At 41.2% G+C, this 17,648-nt stretch overlaps 1 protein-coding gene across 5 annotated transcripts in view; it reads left to right on the top strand.

Moving 5' to 3' along the window:
- FZD6 (frizzled class receptor 6) overlaps positions 1-11,812 on the top strand; it is a 47,115-nt gene extending 35,303 nt beyond the window's left edge. For 4 of the 5 annotated variants that reach the window (XM_054017873.1, XM_054017875.1, XM_054017876.1 and 1 more), the window contains exons 4-7: positions 1,898-2,915; positions 5,461-5,609; positions 6,942-7,382; positions 8,689-11,812. In XM_054017873.1, coding sequence (XP_053873848.1) covers positions 1,898-2,915; positions 5,461-5,609; positions 6,942-7,382; positions 8,689-8,857 — 1,777 coding nt within the window. In that variant the 3' untranslated portion in view covers positions 8,858-11,812. Of the gene's footprint in view, positions 1-1,897; positions 2,916-5,460; positions 5,626-6,941; positions 7,383-8,688 lie in introns of those variants that run through there. The other variant, XM_054017877.1, reaches the window with a different exon arrangement.
- Positions 11,813-17,648: the final 5,836 nt, after the last annotated feature.

Genomic DNA, 17,648 nt, shown 5'->3' with positions numbered 1-17,648 from the left:
TCTACTGCTCATATGCGAAGTGAGATGGTTCTTAACCCATTCTGTCCAGCTCTTAACACAGAGTCCAAAGCACAAAAAAGACCCTTGGAGTCAGCAGTAACTGGCACTCTTGTTGTCAGCCTCAGAAAGGCCAAAGACTGAATGAGCCTAGAGAGACAGGCACTAATGAGAACCCTAAGATAGACACTCCTGACTCCTTAGAGATGACTCCTGCAGAAAAAGGATAAAGCAAATTGGTATGTTGGCGAGATAAGCTTGTACTGGTGCAGTGCATGATGTTCCTGCTGTATGGTTAAAAAGGACTTCAGTCTCTAGAATTCTCAGACCAATCTAATTTGTCCAAAAGAACCTTTATTAATGGTGGTGATGAAACAAAGAGTCCAAGCTGAGTTTGTCCATCTGGCATTTAGGGGGGAAAAAACCTTTCTACTTTTAAACTGAGCACATTTCTTATGGAAATCACTGAGAAATCATGATCATGGAACTCCACCATGCCATTTTTACAGAGGCACTCTTAATCTAATCTCACTCTCATGGATAAATTGTGGAACTCAGACTCATTGGTGAGTAGTTGCACACATGAGTAGACCCATTCTGAATAAGTGTGTTCCTACTCGAGTAAAGATTGCATAATCTAGCCATAAAATAAGTCCCTCACCTGCTAATGCAGAAATGGTCATTATAAAACAGATTATTTTGTCCAATCAAATTCTAAATGTCACAAGCTATATTTAAATTAACTTTAAAAAAAGTTAGAGGAAAAATTAATTACAATTGTGTTCAACTTTTATACTAGCTCTCCTTTTATTTTTCCTGTTTCTTTCAGTTAGGTAATTTCCAGTAGTGTATTATGAATATCAAAGTCCTTATCAGTTCTATGATACAGTCCTCACCATTTGACTGCTTCTGTAAATATTTTCCCCCTGAGGTAAAGTGTTATCAGCTGATATAAAACCAAGCAGATCCATTAGTGAAGGCAGAGTTAATGTTAAAAAGGTCATCTCTCCATTTCTAATAATGAGTCTTTCCCTTTTTGAATGGATTTACTCTGCTATTATGAGACTTCTACAGAATGTTCTAAATTCCCACTAGCCTGAATTGTTTATCCCTTCTTTGATCTCATAGTCTTGATCTCTTGATTTCAAATTAATTGGCACAGGAAGGGGCCTTACAGAGCTGAGAACAAGAGCAGGAAGAAGTGTGGAGCCACTGGGTACCATGGGAAGAAAGCTTTCTGAGAGTAGGTGATTTGAAACACAATCAAACCACTATTGTCAGCAGTTAAACATTGGGCTGGTCCAATAAAAGCAATGATATTTCCATCTCTATATCCCAGATGTTCAACATTCCACTCCTATATTCGGATTGGAACTTGTGAATCTCAAACAACAATTTGTCAACCAGATATAAAAATCTATGATGGGTGTTTTTCACGCATTTACATATATATAATTTTGATGTGGAATAAGACCAGTAAAGAAACAACTGCAAAATGTCTTTTTTTTTTTTTTTTTTTAATTTAATTTAAGAATCTGAAGTGTTTCATAACCAGGACCGGCTCTAGGCACCAGCAAACCAAGCACGTGCTTGGGGTGGCACAATTCCAGGGGCAGCCCTGTTCATAACCAACTGAATACAAAACCAAGGTTTTGTAAAGAATAGTTAGCTTGTGTTCAACTGTTCTTCTAAACTTAACATTAAAGATTTTATTTAACTCTGCTAAAAGTTTTTTCTAAATGCCACCTGATTTTGTTCTCATAAGCTAAGTTTTGGATCATGTATAAAAATATATTACTCAAACAGTTTTTTTCACCCTTAAGAAGAATAGCAGTAAAATAAGGGAACGCCTGATAATGGAAGAGTATTAATGTACATGCACTTTTCTTAATCTGTGTAGACTGGAGGATTGTGATGAAACTGCTCCTGTCACTGCTGCTGTAACCACAAAGGTCCATGGAACACAGAAGACCCCAGGGCAGGCTCGAAGGGACTATGGATTTTGGTGTCCACGGCATCTGCAGACTTCCAATGGACAAGGCTACAAGTTTTTGGGAATTGATCAGTGTGCACCGCCATGTCCCAATATGTACTTCAAAAATTATGAGCTGGATGTTGCCAAAAGCTTCATTGGAATAGTTTCAATTTTTTGCCTTTGTGCTACTCTGTTCACATTCTTGACTTTTCTGATTGATGTTAAAAGGTTCAGATACCCAGAGAGGCCAATCATATATTATTCAGTCTGTTACAGTATAGTGTCTCTGATGTACTTCATTGGCTTTTTGCTGGGAAATAGAACTGCTTGTAACAAGGCAGATGAAAAGTTAGAAATTGGTGAAACAGTTGTTCTTGGCTCTCAAAACAAAGCCTGCACTGTCCTTTTTATGGTTTTGTATTTTTTCACTGTGGCAGGAACGATATGGTGGGTGATTCTTACGATCACTTGGTTCCTAGCAGCAGGAAGAAAATGGAGCTGTGAAGCTATTGAACAAAAGGCAATGTGGTTCCATGCAGTTGCATGGGGCATACCTGGTTTTCTCACCATTATGCTTCTTGCAATGAACAAAGTTGAAGGGGACAATATCAGTGGAGTTTGCTTTGTTGGTCTCTATGACCTGGATGCATCTCGATACTTTGTCCTTTTGCCTTTGAGCTTTTGTGTTTTTGTTGGTCTCTCTCTCCTTTTAGCTGGAATTATTTCTTTAAATCATGTGCGGCAAGTCATACAGCATGATGGCAGAAACCAAGAGAAGCTAAAGAAATTTATGATTCGAATTGGAGTCTTTAGTGGCTTATACCTGGTACCACTGGTGGCACTTCTTGGATGTTATGTTTATGAGCAGATGTATAGGAGAATCTGGGAGACCACTTGGGTCTTTGACCATTGTGATCAGTACCATATTCCCTGTCCTTACCAGGTAAGGAGTTATGTTTCATTCATATTGTAATGTTAACATAAAAAAGGCACTGAAATGCATTATGATATTTGTAACAACATTTAGTGGGTAGACTGTAGGTAAAGAGAGCCAATGAAATGCACGCAATATAAAATTCATAGACCAGTTAAATATTTTCAACATAAATATTGGTTCAGTCAATTTATTTAATCTCTAGCTAATCAGGTTGATGGCACTTAGCACTTTAAACTCATTACTCTAAAAAGATTTTAATTTTTAAGTTATTTGAACTTAATCATAAAAAATTGTTCATGGTTCAAACTTTCTACATAATAGGCAGCTATTCCTAAAACTACTGCCCCAAATTTTCTAATTTAGGTGCCTAAAGTTACTCCTCATTTCTGAAAATGAGGCTGCCTTGAAATATGTATCTAAATATGGATTTAAGCAACTAATTTTAGCCATTCAAATTAGAACATTTTGGTCAGAGCCACATTTGATTAAAATCAGTTTTGTCTTTTCTTAAGTTGTACAAGTACAAAATACTGAGCTTTTCACTCTTTATTTCTCACAACTATGACTACATATGTCCAAGTTGATTTTTGGTAATGTGGACTTAAGTTTTAGAAATGTTAAAAATATATATCTTAAATTGCTGAGATGTTCAAGTTTAAAATTTGACTTTTGATTTAAAAATTGTCTTCAGAAAGACTTTAATATGCATACCAACTGCACATGTGAAGTACTCTCTATGGATTACATTCTGTTTCTAATGCATAAAATTCTGTCATGTCAAGTAATTTTGGGTTTATGCCTCTATTTATGAGCTGGTGTTTAAGAAGGAAATATCAGTAAGAGAATTGTTAGTTTTTCATGTCACGTTACAAACTTCAGTTGCCTTGCATCTCACCATTAATGTTTATACTGCAATGAGCTACCATAAAAACAAGGAAAATAAACACAATTCTTAGAACGTTAGGGCTTGGTCCTGCAAGTTTCTGAGTACCCTCTACTCTTCTTGAAGTCAATGAGAGTTGAGTACAGCCCCGCATAGGACTGGGTCTTTAATACTTATTCTTGCTCCCATTTAAAGTCAGTGACAAAATATCCACTGTCTTCAGTGGATAAAGCATTGAGCCCCTTGTCAACTTAAATCCTCTAAAGTAAGGAAGTTCAGAGCTGAGGTATCTATTCCTTCTTTAACAAGTTTGCCTTGCAATGCTTAAATATAGCAGCACAGTAATAAGAAATTAATGACATAATTATATCAAGGATTATTTAGCTTATTGGAGAGAGTAAATAGCAACAGAACAAACATATGCAATCAAATATTATACCAAGAAATATACAATTGGATCTGTTCCTTTGTGTTGTACTTGTTGTTTTCCAGTGACAAAAACCTATTAACTACAGAATGGCTTCTCTTTTTACCCTGATTAGTTCAAAATAAAACCAAAAGCTTCAGCTTCAACAATTACGGGTACCTAACTAACAAAAAGAGTGACTAGTGCTTTGAAGGCTAGGATACAGAGACAAGTGGATTAATCAAGAAAACAAATTACATTTGGGGCCTGGGAGAGGAAGTTAAATAACCACTTAATGAGTTAAATGTCTCAACTGTGACCCTGTTCTGCACATAGGTGGATTAATGTTGCAATAAACAGCAGAAAACGCTGGTATACTGTCAGGGGTAAAAGTAACTTAAGGGACTTACCAGTACACACGGCAAGGGTCCTGAGCAAGGGTGGGGGGCCTCAACCGGAAAGGGCGGGGCCTCCAGTGGAAGGGGCGGGGGCCTTTAAATCACTGGCCCTTTTAAATCGCCACCACTACCCCGGTGCTCTGGCAGCAATTTAAAGGGCCCGGGGCTCCGGCTGTGGTAGCAGCGACCGGGAGCCCCGGGCCCTTTAAATCACTGCCGGAGCCCCATTGTAGTGGTAGCTGCGACGGCTGGGAGCCCCAGGGCTCCAGCGGTGATTTAAAGGGCCAGGGGCTCCAGACGTGGCCAGGAGCCCAGGGCCCTTTTAGATTGCTGGCCTGGGGAAGCTGCTCCCTGCTGGTACAGTTGGCTGTGTACCTTCTCTTGCCGGTATGCCGGACTGAACTGGACTGGCTTACTTTCACCTCTGTATACCGTCCTGAGGCTCTCTGAAGATCCTGCTTCATGTAATTAACTCTAACTCATCCACTCCATCATCTCTTCTGTATCCAGAGGAAGCTCCCAAATATGCAGTGTGTCGCTGGAGAAACTGCTTAATAATACAGTTCCCCCCCTCCAAATAATCTTTTCTTCCAGTTTTTAAAAAATTCTCCCCTTATGCCTCACCTCCTGTCCACATCTTCAACTACATCTCCATATGCAAAGATTAACCAGATCTGACTCGACTGTGCATGTTTTAGTTCAGTCCATAGTGTGTCTGAATGCAGTATAGCATAGCTGGTGTAAAATAGAAAGTACTTCAGTATGCTCTTGTACGTGGTTTCTGTTCATTTTCTGCACTTTGTCAAGAGTCCAAGTGTCTGTGTCTGTGTGTGCATTTGTTTATTAAACTTTGTTATCTTCCAGGCAAAGGCATTAGCTAGACCAGAAATATTTTTGTTTCTGATGAAGTACCTGATGACGTTAATTGTTGGCATCTCTCCAGTATTCTGGGTGGGAAGTAAAAAGACCTGTTCTGAATGGGCCAGTTTCTTCAACAGAAATCGCAAGAGAGAGTAAGAGCAACTCTTTGTATGTGGTACTGATACATTTATTTTAAGCTTATTTGTAACATGTGTCCCTTTAAATATATGTCTGGTGATATAGAAAAAATATTGTTGTTTACTCTCTCAGGGCCCAATCCTGCAGTTGGACATAGGTAAAATTCCCACTGGAATCAATTCAAGTTTTATCTGTGCAATTACTACATGATTGGGCCCTAATAAGGTAGAAAATATACTTCCCTACTGATTTGGTCCTTTAAATTGAGCAAAAGGGATTTTGCTGCTTTTAACACTGACTAACATGGCTGTAACTTTCAGTTAAGTCAGGGAAGACCGCATGGCCTATCAACTCTGACTCCTTTCATTTTCCAGGTCTGCTGCTTACATCATTTGCACTAATGCTTTAACCGTATCTTGCAGTCATAGTCCCTCCACCATTTTTCTTAGTAGCCTACTCTGTTGCCCTAATTCTCTTACTATTTCTAATGTCCTATCTTAATTTTTTCTTCTATTGTTTCAGACCACTGTGTCGTCTTCTACCCCCTTTTGCACAAGAGTAATTCCATTCCTTTATTTAAACTTACCTAGAGTTCTCTTTTGTAGGAGGTGCATGGGCCATATCTTTTTCAATATAAGCAGACTATAAGTTCAGGTCTCATCCCTTGTAATTATTGTATCCTTTTCTTTTCCCCTGATTTATTTTTCTTTAGATTTCCTATATTCTTCCTAAACTGTGGATGTATTTTTATAACTCTTTATTTCCTTGGACTTGCCCAGCCCACATTACTTTGGTTTTCTTTAGCTCCTTTTATTTGAAGTCTGCATTCCTGGATGGTGAGCTTATAGCTTCCTTTCCATCTCCCTACTTTTCCATTTCCTGTATAAGTCTTTCTTATGTTTCAGCTGTAAACGACTTTCAGCTAAGTGATTAAAAAAATGTTGCCCATTTTATACTATTTACCTTTTTACACTTTTAACAAAGTTTGCTTAAGGAAAACTTAATTTGGTGACGTAGCTACCTATGAGCTAATCATGCTCTCCTTTTTCATATGGTTAATCTCATTCAAGTTATTGGAACTATTTGCAAGAATGAGGCATGTAGGATTTTGCTCTATTTCTGTAAATTTAATTGCTCCACATATATAATTACTTAATAGCCACAGCCCCCAGATTTCTTCCCAATCGTCAGAGGTTATCATTTCCTCGGTATTGGTTAACATTAGAGCCAGGTTTGTTACATTAGAGACACCCCCTTTGTTACTTCCGTCACATTTTGGAAAAAGAAGCAATCTTCCGCTGAGTCTAAATGATTTTTGAACTAGTCATATGCTTTTTGTTTTTCAGTCCAATCAGTGAGAGTCGAAGAGTGTTGCAAGAATCATGTGAATTTTTCTTGAAGCACAATTCTAAAGTTAAACATAAAAAGAAGCACTACAAATCCAGGTCACACAAACTGAAGGTTATTTCTAAGTCTATGGGAACTAGTACAGGTGCTACAACAAATCATGAAACTTCTGCAGTGGCTATTACTAACCCTGATTACTTAAGCCAAGAGAACTTCACAGAAATTAAAACCCCTCGAGAAACAGCTGAGAAAGAGATGGAGGCAGATGGAACATCCACCCAGAAAGTGGAGGAGGGGGAGAATACTGGTGGTGAACATGTCCTACAAATATTATCTACTTCTAAACTGGCTATGGAACAGGTGGAAAAGAGCAGCAAGGCAGACAACACAGTTGATATGATTAGCTTATCTGAGAGTATGAAAAGAATGTGTGAAGGAAGGTAAGATTGTTATTTTTTATCTAATTTTGGACTTCAGTTTTCTGGTTTATGTTCGTACTACCAATACTGTGGTATATTTTTGTGTCCTTTTCCTAAGACAGATTGTCCAATAACTAACAATACCTGCAAGGAAAAAGTAATTCTTATAAACTACTTTCCACATGACCATGCAGATGATGTGTTTCTATATGAGGATATATGACTTGGGGATTTTTTCTAGCAGAGCTTTGAAATACTAGAGCTATTATCTTGGGATAGGATGTGCCTTATATTTAGGGCCCCACCAATTTCACGGCCATGAAAAACATGTCACAGACCGTGAACTAAGCCCTTCCCCTTGAAATCTGATCTCCCCCGTGCTGCTGGAAGCACCCCAGCCAGGGGCTCCAAGCTGCGAGTTCCAGCAGGGCTGGGGAGGAACAAGACTTGTCCTTCCCCTGCACAGCCGCTCTCGGGGGGGTGATCAGACCGACCGGCAGCAAGGGGAGGCACTCGGAGGAAGCTCTCGGACTGGGTAGTAGCCCCGGAGGTTCCTGCAGCCAGAGGAGACTTGTGGAGGTTGGTCTGATCCCCCACTGAGAGCGACTATGCAGGGGAAGGACAAGTCCTGTCCCTTTTCAGCCTGGCCGGGACTCACAGCTAGGAGTCTCTCTGGCTGGGACACTCCCAGCAGCAAGGGGGAGATTGGACCCACCTCCACCTTTTGGAAGACTCCTGTGGCTGCAGGAAGCTCTGTGGCTGCTGAAGGCAGCGCAGAAGTGAGGGTGGCAATCCTATGACCCCCCCCTACAACAGCTTTGTGACCTCCCACAATCCCCTTTTGGGTCGGGACCCTCATGGTTTCAACACTGTGAAATTTAAACATCTGAAAATGTGAAATTTACCAAATTTCAAATCCTATCGCCATGAAATTGACCAGAATGGACCATGAATTTGGTAGAGCCCTACTTATATTGCTGAATAGTGACCTCTAAGACAAAGAAAGGAACAGCACTGAAAGGCTTTGAAAAGCGTTCCCTATCCAGTGCTTGCCAAGATGTCTGTGCAAGCTGTGCCATACAGCTTCTTTGGATGGGTGGCTGGTATAAAAAACATTAGTGATGACCATCTGGACTCAGGAACACAAAGGCCTATTAAATGGCTAAGGAAAGAGTATTCAGAACTGTATTAATGTCTTTTAAAAGGAGTGTTGTAAGTCCAATGTATATTACCATTTTGTTGCTAAATGTGTTTGTGTTTCAGTCTAAAACATTATAAGCTTAAAATTGTTTCAGTGTGTTTTGTTTTTGTTTTTAATTACATACAGGGTATCTCCTAAAAGTGATTTTACTGAAACTCATCCACTACAAGTCAGTCATTCACAGCTACCCAGTGTTTCACAACCAGGCAGTACCAGCGGCTCCATATCAATGCTTGTCCACTCGGCTTCAGACACTAGAAAAGATCAGGATTCTGGAAACAGTTCAAATCCTTGAAAGATTAGAATTTCCATATGAATGATTTCAGTTTATGAAACTGTTATGGGTTTGTATTACACTGGAGATTACTGATGCTTTGTGCCTTGTAAAAATACCACATACATATCCCTTGTTTTGCACTTAAAAGTTACACTACATAATGGGGAGGTCTAGCAATAACCACTGTATTTAACCTCATAAGAGAGTACTGGAAACTGAAGTTCTAATAGCACTCAACTGGGCAGGTCAGCAGTAATTTAAGAGAAAAAGAAATGAGAGAAATAAATCTTTTTCTTTTTCAATACATGAACATGCTGTTAAATGACAGCAAAAATAATTGATGGAAGACAGTTGCGTTATTTTGAAGCATAAACATTTAATTTGCTTCACTGGTGTCTTTCAGTCTTCCTATTAACATTTCTTTTTCTTTTTAAAGTAACTGCATCTTAAACAGCTGTGTCATTTAAAATAATTAGAAGTTACACAAATCTATGGATATCTTTAATGTGTAAATGTCTCATGATGTACTAATCTTAGCACTGTATTATGGTTGTTTCTACACTGAATCTGAAAAGGATTCTGGAATTATAGTGATTTATTTTGTAGTTAAAAATGAATCTTGTAAATAACTTATTTTTATAAACTCAACATTAAGAACTACTGTTTTGTTTGTTGCACAACTCTGATAACTAAGGTGCTTCCTTCTAGTACCAATAAGATCAACAATATTGTGCTAAGATGACCTGATTTCCTTCTGAGCAATAGTCACTACAGGATAATATAACCTCCACATCTAGAGCAAGATTGTGTCTGATCCTTCCACAGATGAGAAAGGAGAGACACCTTTACTTTTGCACACCTACTGTTACCCCAAAAACAGACCCAGGGTACCCACTGAATAGCTCATCTATTCTCCCATTCCCGGGTTTACCAGAGGTTCCTTTCAAGGTAACCTACTTACCTATTAATCTATTTCTGCAAGGTAAAAAGTGGGCCTGCCCTAGAGGAGCTACTTGGGTTCACCAGGTTCTCTTCAAGAGACTCCCCTGAATAGGTTAGACCTGTTATTTCTGGGAGGACATGGATACAGCCTTCCATTATAACTGATTGACACACAGGCAATACTTTTTCTAAAACAAAGTATTTTTTATTTATCCTAAATTATATTCCCTGATTCAATCATTACTCTTGGGGGAATTCTGCGCCACTCTGCATGTGCAGAATTTATGTCCTCTGCAGATTTCTTTGTTTCCCCTCAGAAAAATGACTTTCTGACTGGTAAGCAAAGGGAAGCCACAAAAGCAGTCATGCAGCCCTCCCAGCAGTATGTTTCTGGTGCCCTGGGCAGCTGGCAGAGAGGTAAATCACTGTGGGGTGGGGGCAGGACTGGGGAAGACACGGTCATGGCTCCTACCCTGCTAGGCCTGGCTGGGCTGGGGAGGACAGGACTTCCTCTTCCCCTGCAAGGCATCCAGTGCTGGATCAGACTGACCCCCAGATTTCAGTTTGCATGAGCACATTCCAATTGTCAGTTTATTAACCTCAATATTGTGGTCTGCTGTTGCCACTCTATTTCCCTGCCAATTTAGTTAATCATACCTAATCTCGCCGCCGCCGCCCTATTTTCAGCTAATCGTGGCAAAATGATGCCCACCCAGGGCTGTGCTGAGAAAACAGAATAGAGTAGTTCAAAAATCTCTTATCACTACACAAGGGCTGAGCTAAGGGATAGTAGGAGTGGGAGAGATTTGTGTCAGTATCAGTGCAAAGAGATGGGGCAGAGAAGCGGCAGAGATATAACCCTGCCTAACATTTTCACTGACTGTTCTCCTCAAAAAGATGCAGCCTTTGTGCATTCCATACAGGAATGGTGCATGAGGTGTGCAGCTCCACTTCAGAAAGGATACTTCCCAGATCTTCTGCTAGAGTGGTGTTTCACTCACCCCCAGTGAGGAGGCACAACAAAGCTCTAAGTATACAAGGACGTCATGTTCTGAAGCTCATTTTTCTAAAAATCCAATGTTAAAGATTCTCTGTAGAGAAGTATGATCTTGCAGAAAAAGCAACTTTTGAATATTAACATGCAAATTCATCAGATGAGGTTTTCACTTAAAACCGGACAATAATGCATTTTCCACGTGCCATAATTTTTTTCCCCATGCTTTAATGGTCTGTTTGTGTGTGTGTGTATATGTATATGTGTATATGTATATGTGTATATAAATACCACATTTTCTTTAGATTTTTTTTGGTATTAGGGCCCAATTCCCCCACTCCGAGTAGTCCTTACTACCGGAGGTAGTCCCGTTGTTTTCAATGGGACAATGCACATGAGTAAGATGACTGGTGTGGATAAGGGTTGCAGGACAGGGCCCTTTGGGTGAAATTCTGTCTCCAATGAAGTCAATGGGAGTTTTGCTGTTTCAGTGGAGCCAGGATTTCACTTTCCATCTGTAACACTAATGTTGATACATTCTATAGGGCTCTTCTGCATTTTGCCTTATTGGTAACAGGAGGGCTCTTAGTGTGACATATCCACTCTGATAATGTACAGTGAGGCTGTTACATTCCACTTTGAACAGCTTTTTGGGGGGTGGTTTGAACATTCAAGCAAAATCACATAATACTCATTGAATAAGAAATTGTAGTTCTGATAAACCAAAGTTACTTGTTTTATCCAACGTATATTGAAATTTGAATGTGTTTGTTGTCTTCTGCATTTTATAATTTGTAATTTATTGCCTTAAATAAGGGATGTTCTTTTTTAGTGTTCCCTTTTTATTTTTAGCGCACAATATTCTTGCTGCTGAGATAGAGAATGAGAAAAATATGAAATATCCTCTGTGAAGAAACACACTAAATATTCTTTATTCTCTTGTTCTCCTGTTTGTAAACTGAAAACTTGATATATATTTTTAATAGTTTTGTTTTTACTATCTTTGTTAGTAATAAAATATTATATTGTTCAATAAGGGCTTCTGAGTTGATTTTATTGTTAATACTTAGTTCTCATAAATTGGCTTTATTTCCCCTATTGTCATAGTATCTGAGCACCTCACAGTCCCTAATGTTTGTCCTTACAACTCTTCTGTGAGATAGAGAAGTACTATTATCCCCATTTTGTAGGTGGGGAAATGAGGCATAGAGAAACAAAGTGACTTGCCCAAGTTAACTGTAAATGTGTGGCGGAGCAGAGTTTATCCTAACCACTGGACCATTCTTCCTCTCTCTGGTCCAAATCAAAGGCTTCCTTTAGAGTACAGTAAATATGTCCTTACATAGGGTCATTTCGGTGTAGTGTTCTCTCCGTGCACAAGTACATGTCAGTAGTTTGACTTGAGGAGATTTTTTCTTTTAATACTCATTTAAAAAATTAGAAAAAGGAGTACAAGAGCACTAAAAAGTTGAGTACAATAAGTACTTTGGATTTGTATTACACTGCATTTTCAAAGCACTGTACAAATGTTAACGAATTAATAGTCACACCCTTTTGAGGTATTGTATGTATTCTTACTTTCTGTGTCTGATTCTCCATCTGTAAAATAAGTGACTTGCTCAAGATAGAATCTCAGCAAGTCAATAGTAGAGCCATATTTTAGGTTCCCCCTCCCCCCCATGACACAACCAATTGAACATGAGCTCCTAGTGCAATGCTGTAGCTAAGGTGACGAACATGATCCTTGGATATATAATCAGGAGAATATCAAATAGCGGTAAGGAGGTAGTATTACGGCATCAGTGAGACTATTACTGGAATACTGTGTCCATGTCTGGTGTCCACGCCTCAAAAAGGATGTTGAAAAATTGGAAAGGCTTCAGAAAAAAGCTACAAGAATGATTCAAGGTCCGGAAAACCTACCTCACTGTGAAAGGTTCCCTCCCAGCACACAGCCCCTAGCTATTCCCCTGCCTGTACCCCGAGCTCCTCCCCTGCTTACACACAGCTCCTAGCTACCCCTTCCCTGCACCCTGAGCAGTTTTCAAACTTGGAGCTGAGCACCCCCTACTTTAATTTATAATTTTTGGTTGTGCCCGCACCCCCCCCTCCCCCCCGCAACCCAGACAAGCTGGGTGGACTGCTGAGGTTAGTCAGGGGGTAGAGGTGGTGGTCCCTCGCCAGGGCCCACCATGCAGATTTGACCCCGCAAAATAAAAGTCAAACTACACCTATGGAGCCACCCTTCCCCATCTGGCAACCTCCAGGGCTAAAACCCCAAGCACCCCCGCCCCACACACACACTGGGTCCTGGAGTTTTTCTAGCACATTGTGGGTGGGGTGATGGGGCTCAGAAAGAAAAAGGTTGAGAACCCTTTGCCTATATTAGGTAGGTCACACTAGATTGGGGTGGGCAAACTATGGCCCCTGGGACACATCTGGCCCTCGAGCTCCCACTGGGAGCGGGTCTGGGGCTTGCCCTGTTCCCGCACTCCAGCCGGGGAGCAGGATTGGGGGTCACTCCGCATGAGCCGCAGCTACCAGAAGCAGCGGCATGTCCCCCTCCAATTCCTACATTTAGGGGCAGCCAGGGGGCTCCATGCGCTGCCTCCGCAGCTCCCATTGGCTGGGTTCTGGGGCTAATGGGAGCTGCAAGGGCGGCACCTGTGGATGGGGCAGCATGCAGAACCGCCTGGCCATGCCTCTGCGTAGGAGCCAGAGGAGCGACATGCCGCTGCTTCCGGGAGCTGCTTGAGGTAAGCGCTGCCCGGAGCCTGCACCCCGACCCCTCCCATGCCCCAACCCCCTACCCCAGCCCTGATTTCCCCTCTCATCCTCTGAACCCCTCAGTCCCTGCCCAAAGCACCCTCCTGCACCCGAAATCCCTCATCCCCAGAGACCACACCTCCAACCAGAGCCCTCACCCCCTCTTGCACCCCAACCCCAATTTCAGGAGCATTCATGGCCTGCCATACAATTTCCAGACCCACATATGGCCCTCAGGCCAAAAAGTTTGCCCACCCCTGGACTAGATGATGATAATCCATCTGGTTTTATAATCTGCAAGCCCCCTGCAATACATCATGATGCCACTCTCTATTTTTTTAAATTTATGCAAAGTGAATCTCCATGATAGAGCACTTTAAAAGTGCATTACAATTAGCTCCCAGGTCACATATGAAATAAATAAGGCCAAGACTTAAAAAACAGAATAGTGTAATAAATCTTGTGTGATATAACCTGTCTGCTAAATTAGCAGTCCTTCAATTAGTTTTGCAACAATGTATTTTCCATATAATCTATTTTACTTTCCTTTTTTATTTATCTTTTTAGAGAGTTTTGGGATGCAGTTTACCAAAAAGTTGCAATACAAAATAATGCTGTAGGATATATAAACTAACTGGAAATCATCTAGTTTTGGAGCTAACTTAGTGGTGAAATGTAAAAAGTAAACCAACAAATGGCAAAAAATAAATTAAATAGTTTAATTCTCCACTTTGTAATACTTTTAAGGTGATATTAGTAAATTTGGTAAAAAAAACAATTGCATATGATTTGTAGTTTTATACTATCCTTTTAAATTTACAAGGAGCTTGACCATTTGGAAAGCACTCCTGGGCTGAGTGGGAAGAGACAGTTGAGACATCATTGCGTGTTTTTAGTTTGAAATTTGGTCAGTTGCTTCACAGGGAAATGCAGGTCCTTCCTCTTTCATAGCCACCGAACTCACCAGTGCTTCATAGGCAGCCAGGCCACCTTTTAGTAGAGTAAGAAACTAAATCAGGAATTGTTTAAATGTTCCCAATTCAACTTCTTAAGTAAAACTAAAAAAGCAAACCTAGCTTTCTACAAAGCACTGAAGACTTCAGGAGCTGAATGGAATGAGGAATCATATTTCTCTTTGAAGTTTGACCACCCACTCTCACCAGACCATTTCATAAAGCCACACATCTGTTGACCGGCACTAGTTGCTGTGCTCAATAGTGCTTTGAAGGTGTCAAGCTGCTTTTTGTTTGGCTGTGTTTATTAGTAAAAATCTTTGCCAATATTAGCCTCTGGTATTAGCAAAAACTTAGAGGACTGGCACCAAAGGTGATTCATGGTTTAGAATCTCACAGGATAAAATATTCCTTTCTGCTGTAGCTGTTTTTGCATTTATGCTTGCTTTCTTGTTTCCCCTTCATCACATTCACCCTCTTTCTTATTTTTTCAGATAGAATAAAAGACTCATTATACAAGCCTTGAACTTTTTTAGTCTAAACATAACTGTATTTAAAAATCAAAGAAGTTCTGCTACCTACACCTCCCCTTAATGTGCTGCCTGCTTTGTATGTCTGGAAGCTGTATTAGGAGTTACTTTTTGATTCAAAACTATAGAAAAATGAAACCTAAATCACATTAGTAAATGTAGGAGCAATTTTCTGCACACCACAAATGCTTCAGTGTATTGACAGAGTTTATTCTCTATGAGTAACTGGAGCATTAATCATGTTTAAAATATTATAAATTGGAATATTGAATTTTTTGGCAATGACAATTGAATCAGAATACTTCACTACATTTTCTCTCTGCAGTTCAACTTTGTTCAAGAAACAAACCTAAAAACCAGCATGCCTATAAAAAAGGAATGCATGTAATAAGAGGGCAACAGTTTTGATTTGCCCGGTGTACCCCAAGTTTCACCTTACTTAAAAACTACTTGCTTACAAAATCAGACATAAAAATACAAAAGTGTCACAGCACACTATTGCTGAAAAAATGCTTACTTTCTCATTTTTACCATACAATTATAAAAAAATAAATTAGAATATAACTATTGTACTTACACTTCAGTGTGATACTTGAGCCTGTTGTTTACTTGTGAGCCTTGTCTGAAGCAAGAGCCCCAGGCGGCAGGGCTGAAGCCCCACTGCCCAGAGCTGAAGCATGAAATTAGCTTCTCAGGGCCCCCTGTGGCATGGGGCCCCTGGCAGTTTCCCTGCTTGCCATCCCCTAATGCGGCCTTGCACTTGTGACCCCCTAAACCCGTCCTGTGACTCCCCTGCGGTCACAACACCCAGGTTGAGAAAAACTGATCTAGATGAGTTGAGTACCCGCTGGAGGCCCTGTGTGTAATCCCAGGGGTACATGTGTCCCTGGTCGAGAACTATTGCCGTAGATAACCAATTTCTTGGTGTGTTTGGGGTGATTACTGGCTCTGAAGATAGGTGTGGAGTAAATCACCTTGCAAGGGCTATTTGTACTTGCAAAGCATTTGCGGAATATTCCTGGGAACCACTGAAAGGGAACCTGAGGTGAGCATGCCTGTTGCTGGGGAGCCACCCTGTCACAGCATCCTCTACTGGACCTCAGGTGACTAAACAAGTTCATTCATTGGTTCTGGTTCACAATGGGTACACTTGCTTCTATAATCCCCTCCCTGGGTCCCATGGATTGGTTTGCAACTCTTGATTTTCAGGATGTGTACTTCCATATTTCCATCCTTCTGTCCAAGGAAAAACCTAAGATTCATAGTGAAAAGCACTCGTTAGCCATTCAGACTGTTACCCTTTGGCCTTTCTACAGTTCCAAGAGAATTCACCAAGTCATAGACAACTTGTGCCTCCCCGTACTGGGGGGCACAATCTAAAGGGGAGGACACGTGACTGCCCAATGTGTCTCCTCCCCCATCCTGCGCTCAGCCCAGGGCCTCTGCACTCTCCCCGCTCTACATTATTTGCAAGGGGGGGGCCCTCTGTCCTCCTCCCACTGCTCTCCCCCCCTCTCAGCTTGTTTGGCCGCTGCCCCTGGCAGCCGGGCCTGGGCGGGGAGCAGGATGGAACTGAAGCTGGCCGCTCTCAGTCCTTACTTCCACTCAATCAATAGAGTTCTCTGGAGCACTTTGAGATGCGAGGTCAGCAAGTGCACACCTTCCTTGCAACAGATTTGACACCATGAGTTATATTGGCGCTATAGACTCATCCAATTACATCAGTGAAGGTCTCTCTGTCTCAGTGTGTTGGGTCATATGGGCTCTTGCACTTATGTGATGCCACGTGCCAGATTGCATCTTCTTCCTTCCCAAGGCTGGCTGAAGTCAGTCAATGAGCCAAACAAAGCATGGATTTGCCAGTAATTGTTCCCAGGAATGTCCTTTCATCACTACTCTGGTGGAATGATCCTCAGAATGTCTGTTGGGGGTGATGTTTGCCTCTGCAATTCCCACAAACATCCTGGTGACAGATGCCTACAGAGGGCTGGGGAGCACATCTGGCTCACCTGCAGACCCAGGTCCCTGATGGAATCCCAACTACATATAGACATACCAGAAGTCAGAAACATTAATCTAGCTCGCAGGGCATTTTAACCTCTGATTCAGGGCACCACTGTCCAAGTTTTGACAGACAAAACTTAGATAATTTTTTCACATCTTTGCTCATAGAGCTGAGAAGCGATGCACTACATAAACAGACAAGGAGAAACAAGATCATCCCCTTTCAGAAGTGGGCCCCGCCGCATCATAGACCTCTTTGCAACCAATGTAAACAACAAATGTCACATTTTTTGCTCCATGGAAGGAATGAGTCTGAGTTTTTTTCAGATGCATTTCTGATTTGTTGAGACAGGAATCTGCTCTTCTTGTTTCTCCTAATCCCTAGAGTACTCAGGAAAATAAGACTGGCATGGTGTGACGGGGTGCGACTCACTACTCTGGCACCTCCTTCTGGTCATCCCAGGCATCAGCACTTCTAGCCAATGCACCCTCTTCAGTTGGTGCCTCACCCGCTGTCACTTCTGCTCCTGGACCGGTGTCACTCCAAGAGCCACGGCGTCCTCTTCAGGACACAGCTCTCCGGCTGTGCAACACACTGTGCTCCCCGCTTCCGGGGGACA

This window comes from Malaclemys terrapin, chromosome 2 (assembly GCF_027887155.1).
Source record: "Malaclemys terrapin pileata isolate rMalTer1 chromosome 2, rMalTer1.hap1, whole genome shotgun sequence".
In the NCBI taxonomy this organism is placed as follows: domain Eukaryota; kingdom Metazoa; phylum Chordata; order Testudines; family Emydidae; genus Malaclemys; species Malaclemys terrapin.
The sequence above is the reverse complement of the archived record's forward strand: the minus strand, read 5'-3'. Positions and strand labels throughout refer to the sequence as shown.